The sequence below is a fragment of the Nicotiana tomentosiformis genome, chromosome 8, assembly GCF_000390325.3.
Source record: "Nicotiana tomentosiformis chromosome 8, ASM39032v3, whole genome shotgun sequence".
Lineage (NCBI taxonomy): Eukaryota > Viridiplantae > Streptophyta > Magnoliopsida > Solanales > Solanaceae > Nicotiana > Nicotiana tomentosiformis.
The window spans coordinates 30,378,141-30,398,566 of NC_090819.1; the positions used below are offsets into that span (position 1 = coordinate 30,378,141).

Below are 20,426 nucleotides of genomic sequence, written 5' to 3' on the forward strand. Positions count from 1 at the left end.
GTTAAAATGTTTTATTGAGAAGAACATTAGTACTTCTATTTATAGTAATACCTCTTACATTTATAAGTATGATTAATTTTATGATCATTAATAACGTCAAATTCCTTATTTTAACCATAAGTGGAAAGAGGCATTTTCCTAATTTCCTTGCACGGAAAGCTTCATAAAAACGCTGTCGTGTGCCCACTATACTAGTAGTTGTAGTAGTAGTAGCAGCAGCTAGGACGGTAAAGGAATAATTATTAGCCAATTTTTGGAGTTTGGACCAAGATAAGGTTTAGCATGAAATTATATTTTGTGCATTTTGCGGGTCATGACATTGGTGCAAGATTGCAATTTGCAATACACTATAGATGACCTAAAGTCTTACATCACCAACCAAAAATTATTTTCTTTTCTTTCAAGTTTCCTTTCCATTGGAAATCTCTAAACTTAGTTTGTGATAAATTAATTGGATAAAACAGGAAGACTTAATGACAAGGCAACAACATGCCAATCAGCAAAATGAATTCTCCGCGGCAAAAATTACTAGGGTGAAAACAGAAGTGGCTCCAATTCAAAGCTTCTCCCAATAGAACATGCAGAGTAATCCAGCTCCAGTACTAGGGGCCGGATGTACAAACCGAATCGAAAAATTGCAGTAAATCGAAAAGTCAAATCAAATCGGTTAAAAAGTGCGATTAGGTTTAGTTTAATTTGGTTTGATATTGAGTAAAAAAATCCGAACCAAACCGACATATAAATATATAATTGTTATATATACTTTTAAGACTTTTTTTAGAATATTTTTTAAAAAATATATAGAAATATTTGCGATTCTCTTATGGGATGTAATATTTGGTTAAATATGAAGTGCTCCCATTTTTATTAACTTTAAATAATGGGTTGTATAATCACTTTCTTATCAAGTGTTACTGGAATACGTCAATCTCTTTGTTCTTCCATATTCATATGTCAAGATCTATTAAATTCATATATCTTTTTTTAAATTTGAAGTAGTATTTCGATAATGTAAAATTAAATAGAACATGTCATTATTTAGCTATCATATTGATTTTTATGTTTAATTATTAAATTCGGTTAACCTTAAAAATGAACATCAACAAAACATTATTGCATACAATTAAAAAAATAACTATCATGTGTTACTAAGAAATTCTCCCATAAGAATATGTTAATAGATCATATGTTTTTCAATTGTTTTAATTTTTACCAAATATTTACTTATCAAAAATTTAACAAAGTAAAATTGAAATAATATTCATATAACAAAAAAATCTAAAAATTCGAAAAATCCGACAAAACTAAATCAATCCAAACCGATATAATTGGTTTGGTTTAATTTTAATAAAAACCGAACCAACCTAGTCCATGTACACTCATATCCAGTACAATACACTCAACCATCTCAATATGTTAGAGAACAGAAAGCAGAAGTGAGAATCCTATCAAGATAAAGTAGACATTTCTCATTTCAGTTTAACCATAAATAAAGTAGATATTTCCACCAACCATACCAAGATTCTATTCTAGATTTTGAAGACATGTACATTAAAAACATCACTTTCTCTACAAGTAGTAATTAAATACATCAGTTAAGCTTTGTCTTTCGGGTGCATCTGAGTTGGCTACTTTACAAAAACACTAACGTTAAACATTTCCACGTATATTTGTTATACAAAAATAGCCTACTTTAAGGCCACATATATGTACATTTGTGGATATTCGACGAGGTAACAAAAAATACGACATCGGGACTTTACAAAGTAGCTACACAAAAACCACCAAAAGCTTTCCATTACAAAAATGCAAAAAATATTATTAAACTGAGCATAACTGAAACATACATTACATATTTTTTTTAAAACTTAATTTTCAGGTTACGTTCTTGTTTTTTTTTTCTCCTGGACAAATAAATTTCACCGTTGTTACACTAGAACAGACAAGTTTCAAGTCTTATGTAGTCTTATTAGAGTATTATTTTTTGGTATTTGATAAATCACCAAGGTTTAGACCTTCGGTGTTTCAGAACTTTGCAAAGTAGAAACTAATTATCCAAGAATCCCCTTTTATTGGAAAGAAAAAGTTTTTTTTTAACAAAACAAACCCCACATCAGATTTGAGTGTACTCAAACTTCAAGTTTACTAGAAAATATTGAGAAAATATAGGATTTTATCAAGAAATTCGTCTCTCACCGGATACACAAAAGGAAAAAAAAAAAAAAGGAGAATAAAGAAGCAAAGAAAAGTTTAGGGTTTCAAAAACTTCTAACCTCAAGGAGAGAACAACATGTAGGCGTCAGATCGAGAGAAATATATTTCAGTTTACTGATTTTGTCTCTAATAGATTGAGAAGAGGAAGAGCCTAGTAGTGAGTGAGCAGCATCAGCGATTCGGCATCTCCATTCCTGCTCTCCAAACAGTATGATAGTAGTAAAAATTATTCACCTAAATTAGTCAAATTTAAAAACTCAAAACATATGCATATTTCCCAAGTTAAATATTGAAGAAAGCAATTATTAATAAATTCATAACTAAACGTATAAAGATTTAAACTCTAAGACAGACATTTTAAAACTGCCTAGAAAAATAAATTCTTTCAAGATTGATGGGAAAACTTTGTAATTGTAGCTTGTTTCGTAGATTTCATTCTCTTACTAGCGATATAACGCTTGAATTGGCGAATATTCGTATCCAAATTTTCAACAAAAGGTATCCAATAGTTTTCTCTTGAAAACAATCTAAGAGCTTAACGGTTGAATTTTCTATCTAAATATTTTTGGAATTTATCCAATGGAAAAGATGTCATGTACAAATCTTCAAATCTTATATCTTATAGTACAAGATAGAAACTTTATTTAATGGAAAAGATTATGTGCATATTTTTAGAATTATTATTCGTAATCTTAAAGATTCTATATGGCTGTTATAGAGGGATAATTTTACAAAGAGCGTTTTGCTATAAATATAGTTGTTGCAGTTATAGGTAAAAAGCTGTTATAGAGAGGTAAAATATAATTTAAAAAATCGATTCTGAGGAAAACTTGGCTTTTATATTGAATATCGAAAAAGTAAAGGAAATTCTTTATGTGTCAAGTGATAGGGGCTAAATTTGTTATTTCAATATTTAGTTTATATATTATTAATACACGTAATTGTTCCATCTTTTACTCCGTATAAAATAATATACAGATTAACTCATAACTTTAGTACATGTTTTATTTGTGTAGAATTATAAAATATCAACCAAATATGGTATTAGTTATATTAATTTTTGTACAAAATAACTAAAGGCTACTTTAGTACTAAACATGCATATTAGTTATGTTACTCCTAATATATGAATATCTTACCCCTAACCAGCTACCAAATAGACTCCTAGGGCTGTCAAATTTGGCTCAAGCCCAAATGACCTACCAAACCCGTTCAAGGTTGGGCTGGTTATTGGCCCGTTCATTTATTGAAATCAACTCATTTTGACTCAACTCATCTCAACTCATTTAAAGTTGGGCTAATTTTTAGTCCAAATTGATCCGTGAGTAACTTTGCCAAAATATCTTATAAATAATTTTTTCGTTTGATGTTATATATGACCATAACAAAAGAAAAAAATAAGTCTAATTTAATAATTATACAATTCATATGAAAACAACACATATTAAGTAAAGCTTGCTAGGAGTTGGACGGGTTGGGCTATGACCCAAATTTTAGCAATCTTGACCCAGTCCATCTTAGCCGAAGCAACTTTTGAACGGGTCATTTGACCCGCCAAATTGGCTCAACCCATTTTGACCCATCCAAAATTGGCTCAACCCGCCCATCTGACACCTCTAGCCCCAAGAGTCTAATTGTAGGATGCTACTACTTCTGTTTTAGTTGATTATTATTTCAAAAAACCAACTATATATATCGTTTTCTCGACTTCCGATTTTTTATTTCTTGTCTAATTTATATTTTTGTCATATGAAATACAAATTCAATCTATTAAAATTACGAATAAATTTTCTCATAAGCTTGTTGATCTTAAGGTTTCATAAGGTATCCAATAAGCAAGAATAAAGGAAAGTTGAGTAAAAGGAAAAAGAATGAAGTGTATTTTTCCCACAGGCAATGTCAATATTTAATCAACTTAATACTAATAACAAAACTTTGCCTGCTTAATTAATTTACTACTGTCACAAAAGTTTACTATTTATTGCCAAATGACTAAATTCTTCAATTTAAAACAATGTAAAATGCTGCCAAAAGAAAAGAAAAAAACATAGAGCATTCTTATAAGGATTGCATCTCCAAATTATCATATGGTACAATTTCTTTTCCAGAAGAATTAGCTTCAACTTGATCATCATTTCCACTTGCATTCATCTCTTGAACTGGTGGTGGGCTTACAACTGTTGTTGCTGGGTTATCATTGGCCGATAAATGAAGCTTCATCTCTCTGTGTTCTTGACACAAGGCACACCAATGCAAACAACAATGCACCATACATGGATCACATGGTGAATCCTGTACGTATAGTTATATAACTTAAATCTTAAAAATGATGTTGTTTAAAGAATTCTTACATTATTAGTGCATTTTTTAATTGACTCCATCAGGTGAAGTAAAATAAAAAAAAAGAAGTTTAGTTTACCTTAAGATGATATTTTGTTTGTAACATCTGACGAGCCATGCCAGTATAAATACCACAAACCCACCAGGTAAATAACAAGCCCTCAGTAATGAGGCATGCTGTATCAGGATCAATGCCATGAAATGCTGCAGTGAGTGCAGCAAGAGTGATTCCACCTTCAATGCAAACCACATGACCAATACAAGCTCCTCTGCTTGATATCTCATCATTCAACTTTTCCATGTGCCGTCCAAACAAAACACATGGGCAGAATAGTCCAATCAAACCTAAAACACAAATTAGTATAACACTAATTAATTTGGAAGTGTTATATACTATTGATATATTGTTAAATACACAGATATTTAAAGAATAGCTAAAATAGTTAGTAAGATCCTTACAACTATCAACATCTTCTGTACATCCAAAAATTCCAGTTTGCCAATCTTCATCAGCTGGAGGTTGGTAAGATGGAGGTAAATTTTGCCCACAATGCTCACATCTAGCAGTTGTTTGCTGTCAAATGATGAAAACAAATATTTAGCTAAAAATATGACATAAAAAGATCATATACCTCGTGAAGAAAAAAATGTAACCGTATTTCTCATCAGTGTCATATGCAAAGTTATTTTGCTTGAATGTGTATGAAAATTTCAAAATGCTAGAAGTGAAACAAACGAACAAAAAAGCAATTCCAATCAACAAAAACAAACTTCACCTTAAACTGATTATTTTCATTTTTTATTTGATTACATACAAATAAAAGAAAGGCAAAGATAAGTTAAAATTTTCATTTACCTTTTAGATGGGGTTGTTCTCTACTTGGTCCCCGTTAAATTTCTTTTTTAAAACAAGTAAATAAAACAAAATTTCATCCTTCTTCGAACTTCCAAGAAAATGAATAGATCATCATCAATCAACTCCATTTTCGTGTGTGTATAAATCTATTTTAATTTACAGTTACACACGCGATCGAATCATTTATAAATCTATGATGCATTGATAACATTAATGTATTAAACATATAAGTAAGCACTCGTATGTGCGTTTGGTACATGTTGGTTTTTTTTCTAAGAAAGATAAATCTCCAAAAAATCTAGCAATAAATGTCGTTATACGGATAATCAGATAGGATTTAAGGAAAAGAAAAAGGATTAAGACAGTATTCTCGATGGAGATTAGGATTAAATTTAATCTGGTTATACTTTTAAGTTCTTTGATTCATACTTGCATAGTGATTGAGATGTGTTTTTTGGCATTTTTACCTGTAAAAGTGTGAGATTAGATCTGCTACTCTATTACCATCACTTCTAAGGTTTTTCTATAATAATTCAAAAGGACAATCTATTTCAATAGATATAAGTAGGATTCTCATGACAATTAGAAGTGTATGTAAATGATTGAGGAAGAAAATTCAAATATCAAAATATTATAAATGATAAAAGAAAAGATAAGTGAAGAATGAACCTTTTGGACATCGATGGGTTGATTAAGCTCGCCAGGAGTAATGTTCTGCAATGAGGATTCTTGTTCCTTTGTTAATCGAACATAAGTCCCCGTTGCCATCTTTAATCATCAATTAATACGAACAATTGACTTTGTCTAACATATATACGTTTACTGTGGAAATGTTAGTTACAAAGAAGTTAGATATTTGGGGGGGGGGGGGGGGGGGGGGGGGGGGGTTGCCTGTGTAACCGTAAAAATTGGAGAATTTCTGTTTAAAGTTATAAAACAATCACATTAAAATTTCAAGAATGGAAACATTGCAAATCATGGTTGACATGTTTTTGCGCACCCGACTAAGATGCTAGTGGCATGCCAAAACTCAAAATGAAGACACATAGTCCACCGCGACGACCAAAATGTCACGAATTTCACTTATAGGTTTGTGATGACGCCCAATACTACAGTTAGGCAAGCCAACAAATAAATTAAATATGTATTAATTATTTTCAGAATAATTTTTTAAGTAATTTTATTATTATTCTAGAAATATTAAAGAAATTTGAAAAGATACTGATTAACTTAAATCCAACAATTAATTAAACAAAGAATATAATTTGCATAACTAATTCATGCTTTGAGTCCTAAACTACCCGAACTTTAGCATTAATAGTAGCTACGCACAGACTCTCATCACCTTGTGCGTACGTAGCCTCCACAATCAGCAACAATTATTAATTTAATCACCTATGAGGTAATTTCTCCCTCACAAGATTAGACAAGAGACTTACCTCAATTTGCTCCAATTTAATCCACCAGAAGGCATTTTTTACGATTATTCAACTCTGTCTGGCTCAAATCAAGCCAAAATAATTCGACACAATTACTAAAAATTATAGAAATCAATTCCATGAGAAAATACTACATTTTCAATAAAAATCCGAAATTAATTAAATATTTGCCAGTGGGGCTCACATCTCGAAATCCGGCAAAAATTATGAAATCCGATAACCCATTTAATTACAAGTCCAACCATACCAGTTTCACTCAATTCCGACTCCGAATCGATATCGAAATCTCAAAAATTAGTTTCTATGAGTTTCTAAAATTTTTCAAATTTCAATCTCAAAACGCTAATTAAATGGTGAAAACAATGATATATTCATGTATATTGACCAAATCCGAGTTAGAATCACTTGCCCCAATGTCTTTCCTTGAAAATCTATCACAAATCGCCTCTGCTCAAGCTCCAATTTGTCAAAAATGGCGAATGAGACGAATGCCCTCCTTTATAATTCTGCCCAGGCAGCCCTCGATCATGACCTCGATCCTCGACCTCGATCGTGGTTCGATCATGGACCTCGAGCTTGGGTCTTCGATCATGACCTCGATCTTCGGCCTCGATCATGGCCTCGATCCTCGGCCTCGATTGTGGCTTCGTTCATGGCCCTCGAGCCTTTGTCTTCGATCATGGCTCTCAAGCATAGGCTTTCTATCATGAGCCTCGAGCCCTGCCTTCCATAATGACCCTTGATCATGGCCTCGATCTTGGGTATCGATCCTGGGCCTCGATCTTGGGCCTCAATCTTGGGCTCGATCACAACCCAGAATTTCCAACAGAAGAGAAAAATTGCAGCAGCTGTTTTAAGTCTAACTTTTGATCCGTTAACTATCCGAAACTCACCCGAGGCCCTCGGGACATCGAACAAATATACCAACAATTCCTAAAATATCATACGAACTTATTTGAAACCTCAAATCATATAAAACGATGCTAAAATCACGAATTATGCTCTAATTCAAGCTTAATGAAACTTAAAATTTCCAACTTCTACATTTGATGTCAAAACCTATCAAATCAAGTCCGATTGACCTCAAATTTTGCACACAAGTCATAAATGACATAACGGAGCTATGAAAATTTTCGGAACTGGATTCCGACCCCGATATTAAAAAGTCAACTCCCCGGTCAAACTTCCAAACTTAAATTTCTGTTTTAGCCATTTCAAGCCTAATTTAACTACGGACTTCCAAATAAAATTCCGAAAATGTTCCTAAGTCCAAAATCAACATACGGAGCTGTTGGAATCGTCAAAATTCTATTTCGGGGTCGTTTTCTCAAAATGTTGACTGAAGTCAAACTTGGCCTTTTAAAGCAACTTAAGGAACTAAGTGTTCCAATTTCAACCCAAACACTTCCAAATCCCGAACCAACCATCCCCGCAAGTCATAAATCATTAAAAGCACATACGGAAAATTTTATTTTAGGGAATGGGGTTCTAAAAGTCAAAATAACCGATTAGATCATTACACAAAATGTAGGTGTTACCACAAAAACTCACAAAAGGTCCCAATAAGTCGATGCCCCAAACATCAAAGATATCAATCTCAAAGATGGTTGTAAGGGGCATATCATGTTTCTTTGAAATTCTACCGGTCCGTTGACAGTCATCATATCTTCTCACCAAACATTTGCATCTTTGTAGAGAGTAGGCCAATATAAACCACAACGTAGGACTTTAGCCGTTGTTTTCTATCCACCATGATAACCATCATAAGGTGAAGAATAGCAAGCCTCAAGAATATCATTTTATTCTTCATCAGGCACACATATTCTAATTACCCCATCCATGCAAATCCAGAAAAGGTATGGTTCATCCCAATAGTAGTTTTTACAATCCCTCTTGATTTTCTTCTTTTGGCTTGAAGTGAACTCTTCCGGAATAATACCACTCACAAGGAAATTTGCCAAATTCGCGAACCATGGTGCCTCTTTTAATGAAAGTGCCAAGAGTTAGATCACCGAGAAAAGAATCATTGATATCAAGGCCATCATGTAGCCTCTCCTCTTCCTCCAAACGAGATAAGTGGTCCGCCACTTGATTTTTACTTTTCTCTTTCTCTTAGATGTCAATATCAAAATCTTGCAACAAAAGTACCTATCTTATCAAACGAGCTTTAGATTCCTTTTTGTTCATCGGATAGTGAAGTGTCGTATGATCCGTGTGCTCAATAATTTTGGCATCCATCAAGTAAGGGCGTGACTTCTCGATATCAAATACAATAGCAAGTAGATCCTTCTCCGTAACGGTATAGTTGACTTGGTCACTATTCATGGTCATACTAGCATAGTATACCAGGGTAGAAAACAGTGTTGATACATTGCCCCAAAACAACCCCAACCGCTGCATCACTTGCATCATACATGAGCTCAAACAACAAACTCCAATTTGGAGATGTAATGATAGGAGTGGTTGTTAACTTGAGCTTCAATTGTTCAAAATCTCTCATACAATCATCATTGAAATTGAACTTGGCATCCTTTTCGAGGAGTTTACACAAAGGTTTCACCACTTTAGAAAAGTCTTTGATAAATCTCTAGTAGAATCTCACATGCCCCAAGAAATGCCTCACACCCTTTATCGAGCTAGGAGGTAGAAGCTTAGAAATAACTTCAATCTTCGCCTTATCCACTTCAATACCATTCTTTGAAATCTTATGGCCAAGGACAATGCCTTCCTCAACCATGAAATGTCATTTCTCCCAATTGAGTACCAAATTTGTTTCCTCACATTTAACCAACACCTTGTCCAAATTAGCAAGACAATCACCAAATGAATCCCCAACTACCGAAAAGCCATCCGTGAAGACCTCAATGTAGTTTTCTACCATGTCCGTGAAGATAGCCATCATACACCGTTGAAAAGTATTCGGCGTATTGCACAATTCAAAAGGCATCCGTTTGAAAGCAAAGGTACCATATGGACATGTAAATGTAATTTTCTCTTAGTCTTCCGGTGCAATAAGAATTTTGTTGTATCCCGAGTAACCATCAAGAAATTAATAGAAAGCACGACCGGCCAATCTATCAAGCATTTGATCAATGAAAGAGAGAAAAATGATTGTAATGACTCGGGCGGTTATTTTGAGTATTACAACCCCGTTCCCCCATTTACTGCTCAATTTATGCTTTACAATTGTTATGTGACTTGCCGGGGTGATTAGTTCGGGTCCGGTGAGGTTTTGGAATAATTTGGAACACTTAGTTCCAAGGTTTAGAATTTAAGTTGAAAATGTTGACCGAATGTTGACTTATGTATAATGACCCCGGAGAATATTTGCTAAGGAAATTAAGGTTTTGTGGTGCCGAGGTAGATCAATTAGTACAAGGCTCGGACCTTTTGGGTTGAACAATGCGCTGGTGAGTAAAAGAAAATTTCGGGCAGGAAAATATATTTTTGCGTCCCACTATGCGGCCGCGGAATCACTCTGTGGATCGCATAATGGCCGCAGAGTAAAGCAGTTGAGGCAAGTTTGGAGATCAGGTTTGCGGCGCATTATGCGATCACAGACCAGTTATGCGGTACATTATGCGAATGCAGAACAGGTCTGCGGGCCACATAATGACCGCAGACTGAGTCAGTTTCGCCCAGTTCCGTAAGGCAATTATGCGGCCCATTCTGCGGACCGCGGAAACATTATGCGGTCGCATATGCGACCGCAGATCTGCGTTGGGGCTTTAATTGTTTTAATTTTTGACCCAACCCTATTTCGATATATTGAGGCAACGGGACTCTTTTGAAGTAAAAATCTGATATTTTAGAGAGTGGTAAGAGCATCTTAGAGAGAGAAAGTGAAGACCTAGTCAATTGTTCATGAATTCTTGTTCAAGGCTTGAAGATTTCACAAGGATCTTGCTAGGGCTTCAAAGAGGTAAGAATTTCTTTCCCCAATTCTTCAATTTTGAGTTTGGATAAAGATGGGTGATTGAGATTATGATTGTTGAGCGTAAGAGTATCATTTATACATACACGTACAAATAAGGTTATGGAAAGATTGTTGAGTTCAAATGGGTAAAGATTAGGTTGAAAATGGTAAAAATCTTCATAGACTTTAATTGAAGATTTGAGGGTCGAGTTGATATCGGAATTTGATAAAATTTATATGGTTGGACTCGTTGTTGGATGGGCGTTCATAATTTAAAATTTTTGTCGGGTTCCGAGGAGTGGGACCCACGGACAATTTTTGAGTGCAATTTCGAATTTTGTTGGAAAATTAGTATTTTCATACGGAATTAATTCCTATAATTTGAATTGATTGAATTGAATTAATTGTGACTAGATTCGAGGCGTTCGGAGGCCGATTCGCGAGGCAAAGGCTTATTGGAATAAAGAATTGCTCGGATTGAGGTAAGTAACAGTTCTAAATATGGTCCTGAGGGTATGAAACCCCGAATTATGTGTTATATAATTGGTTTTGAGGTGACGCACATACTAGGTGATGGGCGTGTGGGCGTGCACCGTAGGAATTATGACTTGGTCAAATTCCATGGAACTGTATAGTTGAATAATCCGTTGTTATCTGTAAATTCTCCATGTAGTAGAGAAATTGAACCACAAATCATGTTTAGATTATGTGTTGGCACTGTAGGGACCCACAGAGGTCGTGTACATGTTGAACTATCTGCTACATTGTTGTTTTATACTCAGTTACAGTTTACTTGTTTATTTTATCTCATTCTCTATTGTCCATTATTGATACATCATATCATTATTGTTTGGGCTGATTTTTATGATTATTGAGAGCCCTAGAAACTGGAGAGATTTATGACTGAGTGAGGCTGAGGGCCTGATTGTGAGATATTATACTATAGCACGTGAGTTGTCCGTGCGGATCCAGATATTGATACTATAGCACGTGAGTTATCCGTGCAGCACGTGAGTTGTCCGTGGGGATTATAGTGCTTGGGCTGTAGGAGCCCCTCCGAAGTCTGTACACACCCCCATTGAGCGCAAGTACCTACTGAGTGCGAGTGCTGAGTGAATGAAATGGCCGAGTGACTGTGGTCCTGAGAGGATGCATTTGATTTCATTCTTATTGCACTACAGTCGTCATATATCACTGCACTGGAAATTTCTGAAAGATATTATCTTCTTTTTCAGTCGAACTTGACATGAAATTACTGTTTTGGCCTTGAATGTTGAACTTGAAAGCATATCTACCTTATTATGTTGGAAATTATTGTAACTGGACTCAGCTGTGAAGCTCGTCACTACTTTCAGTTCTTTATTTAGTATTGTTACTTGCTGAATTGGTTGTACTCATACTATACCCTGCACTTCGTGTGCAGATCCAGGTACTTCTGAACACAACAGTTGCTAGTTCTCGGAGTTTTATCTATTGGAGATTATCGAGGTAGCTGCTTGGCGCCCGCAGACCTTGACTATCTTTCCTTTCAGTTTTTGTACTGTTCTACATTTTCAGACAATGTTTTTTTTTTTTTTTGCAGTCAGACTTTGTTATTATTTAGATGCTCATGTACTCAGTGACACCAGGTTTTGGGAATGTATCTTATGTCAGTAATTTGTGAGATTTTTCTATGGAAATTCAAATATTATGACTTCAAACTTAAGAGAAAATGTGGCTTATTGAGGTTGTCAGCTTGCCAAGTATTGAGATAGGCGACATCACGACGGTTTAGGATTTTGGGCCGTGACAATGATCCTTCCACATTGCTAGTATTTCGATAATCCATACAAACCCTCCAACCAGTGACCGTTCTTGTAGGTATCAACTCATTTTTATCATTGGTAACAACCGTCATGCCTCCTTCTTTGGGACACATTGAATCAGAGAAGTCCATGAACTATCGGAAATGGGGTAGACAAACCTGGCATCCAACCATTTGATAATCTCCTTTTTGACCACCTCTTGCATAGCATCATTGAGTCTTCTTTAATGTTCAATAGACGGTTTAGCACCATCCTCCTCGGGTAGTACCATGTCCAACACTGCATCCAGCAAATGCATTTGGTCGACTAGCAGAGAGAATGCATGTGTTTAGCCATCTGTGAAAGAAATATTCCAAAATCAAACTCAAGTCATTTTAACGTAGAAACAAAAGAAGAAAACATTGTACGCCAATAAATTCGCTAGCAAACTAAAAATGGAGATCCAAACTAGTGTGATTCATGTTTCTTCCCACGTATTAATCCACAGTGTCAATGCGATATTCGAAAATATATCATTTAATTTGTTTGAGCCGACTGATTTGGAGTATAAATAAATAAATTCTTTCCTTCGAAAATGTTCTTTCTTGATCATTTATTTATAGAATTTAAGGATGAACAAGATGTGATAATGTTTAACAAGCTGATAACGCCACGCAACCAAATGAAATCACTTAAAATGTTTTCTAATTCTTGATCAAATGAGAATTGCTAAAATATTTTACTATATCAAATTCTGATTTATAAACGACATAACATAATAATCACATCTTATGTTAATATTATTGAGCCACGTGTTTTCTTTTCATATTTTAATTTACTTCTTTTCTCACCGAATGAAACATCACCAACATAAGATGGAACGAGCTTTTTAGAGTTAAATTAAAGGTATATTTACAGTAATAGATGGAAGTAATGTTTTAATGGGCAAAGTTGAAACTTGTTCCAGGCTTCCAGCATGAGATTGTTCTTAAGTCCAAGAACAGCATTTTGCACAGTAATTTTACTTTCCAATGCCTAGCCTTTCACAAAAAAGTCAGTTGTGAAATATTGAAGTATAGCATTTTCAACGAGCACTGGTTGTATATATGATTATTGCAACTTGGAGATTACAAGAAAAGAGGGAAATCACCCACGTGTTGGATAAATCAAAAAAGGCAATTAATTCGACTTTCTATGACTTTCACAAATCCTATCATCATTAGTATAAAATGAAAGCAAACAAAACTAAAATAAACTTGACACTTTCTTTTTCTCTCTTCTTTGAGTTATCATTGTTTCATCAAACACCTAGAAAAAATGGCTCTCTTCGTATGATGAATTCCGTAGAAGTTGCAATATCAAGCACATTAATCATATATAGGAAATATTAATCCCTGTCCCTTATAAAACGATGTCTTCTCCAAAAATTTCTATTTTGTTTCTTTTTTTCATTTTATTCTCCTTATGGACAACACCAGCTTCTGCGACCAAAAAGGTAAGTTTGCTCGATCCTGTTTATTTTTATAAAAATTCGTTGACTTGTAATCATGGTCTTTTAGGTTTAGAAAAAGTGAAACCATCTTAGGTTAGAATAATTAAACATGAATTGAATAATACAACATTTATATGTGTCTCTAATATTTCTTCTTCTTCTACCACCACCCCACCACCGAGGGTTGTCATGTGATGGGTGATCTTTTCACTTTTAATCGTGTTCGAGCGTTAGGAATGGACATAGGTGGAGAGGAATTTAAACTTGACGGAATGGATATAGAATGGAGAATTTCTGGACAGGAGCAACTTACCTACGCAACACGAATTTGAATTAGTTGGACTAGTAAATTTCATATCTTCTGTCTAATTTCATATTCTTCGACTACAGTCTTATGTGGTATATATGGGATCCCACTCGCATGGCTCAGCTCTTACTAGAGCTATTCTCCAAAGGGTATCAGATTTCCACATTAACTTCCTCGCAACATTCTTGGGATGGTATGAAAAACTTTATGTGAAAATAATTTGCTCATAGATAGAGTTCCCATCTTAACATTTATTTCTAATATTTATTTTTGCATGCAGCAAAGATAAAGCAAAGGAATCCATATTTTATTCATATAGAAGGCGTATTAACGGTTTTGCAGCTGATTTGGAAGAGAAATTTGTAGCTCTAATTCAATGTACGTAAGCCTTATTTATGGGAAGGGAAGAGTTTTTAAGTTTTAAACTTAATTGAAAGGTGAATCCGTCTAATCATGTTTTTACTATCTGATTAATCATTACTCCGTTGATAAACAATATTAGTATATGTGTTATCATCTGCAGTGCATCCTAAGGTGATTTCTGTTTTCCCAAATGAAAGGAGAGAATTACACACATTCCATTCTTGGGATTTTTTGTCTTTGGAAGACAACGGTGTAGTTACCCCAGGTTCTTTGTGGGAAAAAGCCAAGTTTGGGCAAGACATTATCATTGGAAATCTTGACACAGGTATTTCTTTTCTGCTCAGCCTTTCATTTTAGATTTGAATTATAGAGATTTATAATATATAGGTTTCACTTTTTTCCTATAGGTGTTTGGCCAGAAAATCCAAGTTTCAATGACGAAGGTTATGGGCCCATTCCATCAAGATGGAAGGGTGAATGTCAAAATGACGATAAGGTTCCATTTTCCTGCAATAGGTATATAACATTAATTGGAAATGCATGCTAGTTCTATTCTACTTGATTTAAAGGTGATAAATAGGCTGGTTGAGTCAAACTTAAAAGAAATTAAAACTATAGTCAAACTAATAATTTGCGTTTAGTTGGTTAAACTTAAACGAGTTGGACGGATTACAAAAAAAAATGGTCAATATAACGTTGTGATTTGATATATAATTGTAGGAAACTTATAGGAGCTAGGTATTTCCACAAGGGATATGATGATTTAAGGGGAAATAATAATACAAGTAATATTCCAAACTCTCCCCGCGATACCGAAGGGCATGGAACACACACACTGTCCACTGCGGCTGGTAACTTTGCTCCCAACGCAAGTGTCATAGGAGTGTACAATGGAACTGCAAAAGGTGGTGCACCTAAAGCTAGAGTTGCTGCTTATAAGGTAATGGAGTATTAGATTATAGCATTCCATTTCACTCAAAAGTTCAAACCACTATAACATGAACATAAGATTTAATTTGACAACATAAAGATCTTTTACACTGTATATTAGTGTGCTTTAACCATGTAACATATCTTATTTTTCAACTAACCAATCCTACTTTTTATGATCCTTACCTATAGTTATTTTCTAGCTAGGTGATCGGATAGTATTTAAAAAATTACATTTAAGCTCGTTTTTTCTTTAATTTTTTCAAAAGAAGTTAAGCTCGTGAAAATAGGATTTAACTTATATACACCGGAAAGTTTAAGACTTTTACATTATTGGTGTATTTTAACCTGTTAGAAGTAGGTAACACAGCCTTATTTTTCGAATGTGAACGATTACAAATAGTTATCTTTGAAGTGAAATGATAGTGTAAACTTTTGTACATTTGATTATAGCGTTTAGCTTATTCCCGTTGTAATTAAAAGCTTAAACAATAATATAAGGTGAAAACATACTTTCATTTCTCTTTAAATACAAGGTGTGTTGGCCAGCAAAACAAGGAGGAGGGTGTTTTGATGCTGATATCCTCAAAGCATTCGATTTCGCCATAGATGACGGTGTTGATGTGATCTCCGCCTCTGTTGGGGGAAAACCACGCCCATATTTTAGAGACGCGGCAGCGATCGGGGCGTTTCACGCCATGAAAGAAGGTATTGTAGTGGTTACTTCTGCAGGAAACTCAGGACCTATGCTTTCAACTGTAGGCAATATTGCACCTTGGATGATAACCGTGGGAGCAAGTACTATTGATCGTGAATTTGAATCCAACGTCAAACTTCAAAATGGACTTACCATCAAGGTTATAGTTTGACTAAATTTCTCTATATTTTGCAGTATGTACATCTATGATTAGCATTTTATTTGGCCCTCTAAATTCAACTTCAAAATTTTCTTGAGAATTCACCAATTTGATGTCATATAAGTTGTCGAGCCTTATTAGTTCTTGAAGTAGAAAGATGTGTAACCGACTTCCTTTGTTTTGTGATACGACACTCTTTCTCTTTTAATAAATGTCTATCACATATTTAAGATCTCAAGTTGTAATGATATTTTTGACGTGTGAAAAATCGATATATTTTGCTAAACTTCATGCCTAATAATCAAATATCGTCACATGTAATATTAAAGGAATGGCGTATTTCTTTATTCATACATGATTCATTGATTATTTTGTTATCATGACACATATATCAAAAAATTTGTTCTCTTCATCAAGTAGGGAACGAGCATTTCTTATCCATTGCCAGAAGAAAAATTCTATCCACTTATTAGTGGGGAGCAAGCTAAAGCTGCAAATGCAACAGTTGAAGATGCGTAAGATCGTCCTACTTCTAATCCAATATTCTCTTTATTCCATTTTATATGACACGTTTTCTGTTTAGTACAAAAATGGTACAATTCTATATTTAATAGTAATTCTTTAAATTTAAACTTCTTATTTTACCTTAATAACATATATTCTAGTCATGTCATATATAAGACTATAAGTTCTAAGGATAGTTTGATTTGAGTATGTGCCAAAATACTTCTTTCTTAACCTCTATGTTGAAGCAAACACTGTCATATAATATAAAATTAAACAGGCAAACAATACCGTCATATAAAATAAAACAGATCGACTTGTCCGCTTTAGCTTCCTTCGCCACAGTACGTTTTCCCAGCTTTCATTTAGATTTTTGTTTATGCATGCAGTAAGCTTTGTAAGCAAGCAACATTGGATGCTAGTAAAGTGAAAGGCAAGATTTTGGTTTGTTTAAGGGGAAATAACACCAGAGTAGATAAAGGGCACCAAGCTGTAATTGGAGGTGCTGTTGGAATGATACTTTGCAATGACCAAACGAGTGGCAATGACATTATTGCAGACGTTCATCTCCTCCCAGCTTCCCATATCACTTACAACGACGGTCTTGCCGTTTTTGCCTACATCAATTCTACAAAGTATGCTCTCTTTCTCTTTACTCAAACAAACCTCTGATGTGTAAGAACAAACTTACCATTCCTATTATAAATGGGTTTACATTATATAGACTATATTATAAAGATTTTTTACACTATTAATGTATCATAAATCTATAATGACAAGTTAGTTAGTAGTATCACGTCTACTAGGTTACTAATTAATATTTATTATAAAGATTTACTTACAAGTGACTTTATTAATTATGTAAATATTTTTTAGGTCGTCAAAGTATAGAATTTTAACTCTACTTTATAAAAAGTTTTGAGTTCTATATCCCGATGAAATACTAAAATTTTTATACAATCATGTTACTATTAAGGTAATTACAAGTAAATCTGCATGAATTGATAACCTAGTAAAAATGCACTAACCTAATATAATAGCTAGGTTAATGTTTTGCATGGTCAGTGTATGTAACTTACGATAATATGTAATTTATCATTTTGACCAGATTACTAATTAATACTTATCATAGAGATATATTTGTAATTACTTTATAAGTAATATAACTATATAAATATACTTTTATATGTATTGTCAATGTATAAAACCCAATCTCTATAAATATAAGTGATTAAATTGCACATATACGAGTTCAATAAGTCCATAGACTACTTTATTGGATGCTCATGAAACTAATGGTTCTACCTTGTATTAACTAGCAATGCTATGGGTTCAATAACCGCACCAAAGGCAATATTAGGCATAAAACCTGCTCCAACTATGGCTTCTTTTTCATCCAGAGGTCCTAATTTGATTACACCTGCAATCCTCAAGGTTTGTTGTAGAGGAATTATTGGTTAGCTACTTAATTATTTATATTGTACAAAATTAATTTTGTGTTAATGTTGTATATATAGCCTGATATCACTGCACCTGGAGTGAATGTTATAGCTGCCTATACAGAAGGAAATAACCCCTCAAATGAAGTGTTTGACAATCGTAGAACAACATTCAATGTAATGTCTGGAACATCAATGTCTTGTCCTCATGTCTCTGGAGTTGTAGGACTTCTCAAAGCTATTCATCCTGATTGGAGTCCTGCTGCCATTCGATCTGCCCTCATGACTACTGGTACATACCCTTTTTTTTGTTCTCAAAACTATTCACCCTTTATCTGTCTTGTTTTTTTAGGTTATGGTATTAAGATAACTAAAGGAAAGCCCTGGCGTAACTGATAAAGTTGTTGTTATGGGTTCAAGCCATGAAAACAGTCTCTTACATAAATTCAGGGTAAGGTTGTGTACAATAAACCCTTATGGTTCGGCCCTTCCCCGAACCCCGCTCATAGCGGGAGCTTAGTGCACCGGGCTGGCCTTTTGGTATTAAGATGACTTAGATAGTTGTAAAAACGTTTACACTATTAGTGGATGTAAGTTAAACCATTTCGAAAAGAGTTTTAACTTTTTTATACTAAAGTGTAAAAGAATTATTAAAATAAATCCTTTTGAAAATGGTTTAATTACTAATAGTGTAAAAGAATTTCTACGCTATTAGGTTGCCCAAAATATGACTACAGATAATTAACTGCCCCATAATAAGTTGAATTAGCTACTTAAAATATAACTAAAGGTAATTAACTACCCCTTAATAAGTGGAATTAGTTAATCATAAAAAAAAAAAAAGGCATGTAATTTACTAAAAAAAGCTAAAATTACACAGGTAGCATAAAAATTCTTTACACAGTCATAATACTTTATCTGATTTTGATCTAGTTTTACAAATGTATCAAATGGTTTTATTTATTTTCAGCAAGCCCAATAGATAATACAGGAAAACCGTTGCTTGATACCACCAAGGAAGCAGCAACACCATTTGCATCTGGAGCTGGGCATATAAGACCAAATCTTGCTTCTGATCCTGGACTAGTATATGACTTAGAAGTGAATGATTATTTAAACTTTCTATGTGCATCTGGCTATGATAGTCAAGTCATTCGCACCTTCAACAAAGCTCCTTATATATGTCCACCACTTAGTAATTCAAGTCTTTTGGAATTCAATTATCCTTCAATAACTGTTCCAGCTCTTTCTGGCAACTTAATTGTGACTCGTACACTGACAAATGTCGGTCCACCGAGTACTTACACGGCTCGAGTTGGCCAGCCTCCTGGAATCTCAGTGGTTGTGGAACCAAATGTGTTGATATTCAAGAGCCAAGGTCAGAAGGAGAGGTTTAGTTTGCATATTAAAGCTGTGAATACTACTTATTATCTTGCTGGGGTAGATCAACACGTATATGGAGAGTTGGTATGGTCAGATGGTACTCATACTGTCACAAGTCCAATTACTGTGGAAATTGCTCGTTGAGATCATATATCATACTTTGATTATTGCTTAGCTAAACAACAACAACAACAACAACCTATTTATACTAGAACATATTTCATAGTTGATCTGTCTTTTTGTAACAAGTGTAAGGTGAATGAATGATCACCCTCTCACTTAGGTAGCTAGGTCTCTGTATCAAGAAAGAAAAAATACAGAAGAAGAAAAAAAAGGTTAGGTCTATTATATACTTCATCCTTGTCCTCGTGTGACGGATGGTTGGCCGAGGCATAGGAGCGACAACTTGAAGATTATAGGTTCGGATCTCAGTTGTAACACTCATCTGCTCCACCTTCAGTAAGCAGTTTACCAAACACATGTACAAAGCTCTATTTATCTTGTTTCACTTTACAAAGTTCTGAGAAAGCAGATTATGTTTCACTTGGTTTCAAGTCTATATACTGAAAACACAAGTGCTTTTTATGCATTCAACCTCCTAA

General features: G+C 34.3%; 2 protein-coding genes across 2 annotated transcripts; one reads left to right on the forward strand and one right to left on the reverse strand.

Annotated features, from left to right (window-relative positions):
- Positions 1–4,071: 4,071 nt before the first annotated feature.
- On the reverse strand, positions 4,072–6,252 carry LOC104085510 (cell number regulator 6-like). The gene is made up of 4 exons (XM_009589562.4): positions 6,080–6,252; positions 5,014–5,128; positions 4,634–4,899; positions 4,072–4,506 (listed from the first exon to the last, which is right to left on the reverse strand). Exons 1-4 carry the CDS (start codon positions 6,176–6,178, stop codon positions 4,273–4,275), a joined length of 714 nt encoding a protein of 237 aa, XP_009587857.1. The 5' UTR covers positions 6,179–6,252; the 3' UTR covers positions 4,072–4,272.
- A 7,537-nt stretch (positions 6,253–13,789) lies between these two features.
- LOC104085509 (subtilisin-like protease SBT5.4) lies at positions 13,790–20,367 on the forward strand. Its single transcript, XM_009589561.4, has 12 exons — positions 13,790–14,044; positions 14,432–14,541; positions 14,629–14,726; positions 14,872–15,036; positions 15,119–15,227; positions 15,432–15,651; positions 16,178–16,498; positions 16,919–17,013; positions 17,392–17,637; positions 18,322–18,436; positions 18,520–18,733; positions 19,412–20,367. Exons 1-12 carry the CDS (start codon positions 13,961–13,963, stop codon positions 19,966–19,968), a joined length of 2,334 nt encoding a protein of 777 aa, XP_009587856.1. The 5' UTR covers positions 13,790–13,960; the 3' UTR covers positions 19,969–20,367.
- The last annotated feature ends 59 nt before the right edge of the window (positions 20,368–20,426 follow it).

What these genes read in the sequence shown, in the direction of transcription:
- LOC104085510 (XM_009589562.4), bottom strand. Translation starts at nt 6,178, where the DNA reads ATGGCAACGGGGACTTATGTTCGATTAACAAAGGAACAAGAATCCTCA. An exon ending in AACCCATCGATGTCCAAAAG is followed by an intron (nt 5,129 to 6,079) that starts GTTCATTCTTCA and finishes ATCATTTGACAG; the next exon opens with CAAACAACTGCTAGATGTGA. An exon ending in AAACAAAATATCATCTTAAG is followed by an intron (nt 4,507 to 4,633) that starts GTAAACTAAACT and finishes CTATACGTACAG; the next exon opens with GATTCACCATGTGATCCATG.
- LOC104085509 (XM_009589561.4), top strand. Translation starts at nt 13,961, where the DNA reads ATGTCTTCTCCAAAAATTTCTATTTTGTTTCTTTTTTTCATTTTATTC. An exon ending in GTTCCATTTTCCTGCAATAG is followed by an intron (nt 15,228 to 15,431) that starts GTATATAACATT and finishes ATATAATTGTAG; the next exon opens with GAAACTTATAGGAGCTAGGT. An exon ending in GCCTACATCAATTCTACAAA is followed by an intron (nt 17,638 to 18,321) that starts GTATGCTCTCTT and finishes TGTATTAACTAG; the next exon opens with CAATGCTATGGGTTCAATAA.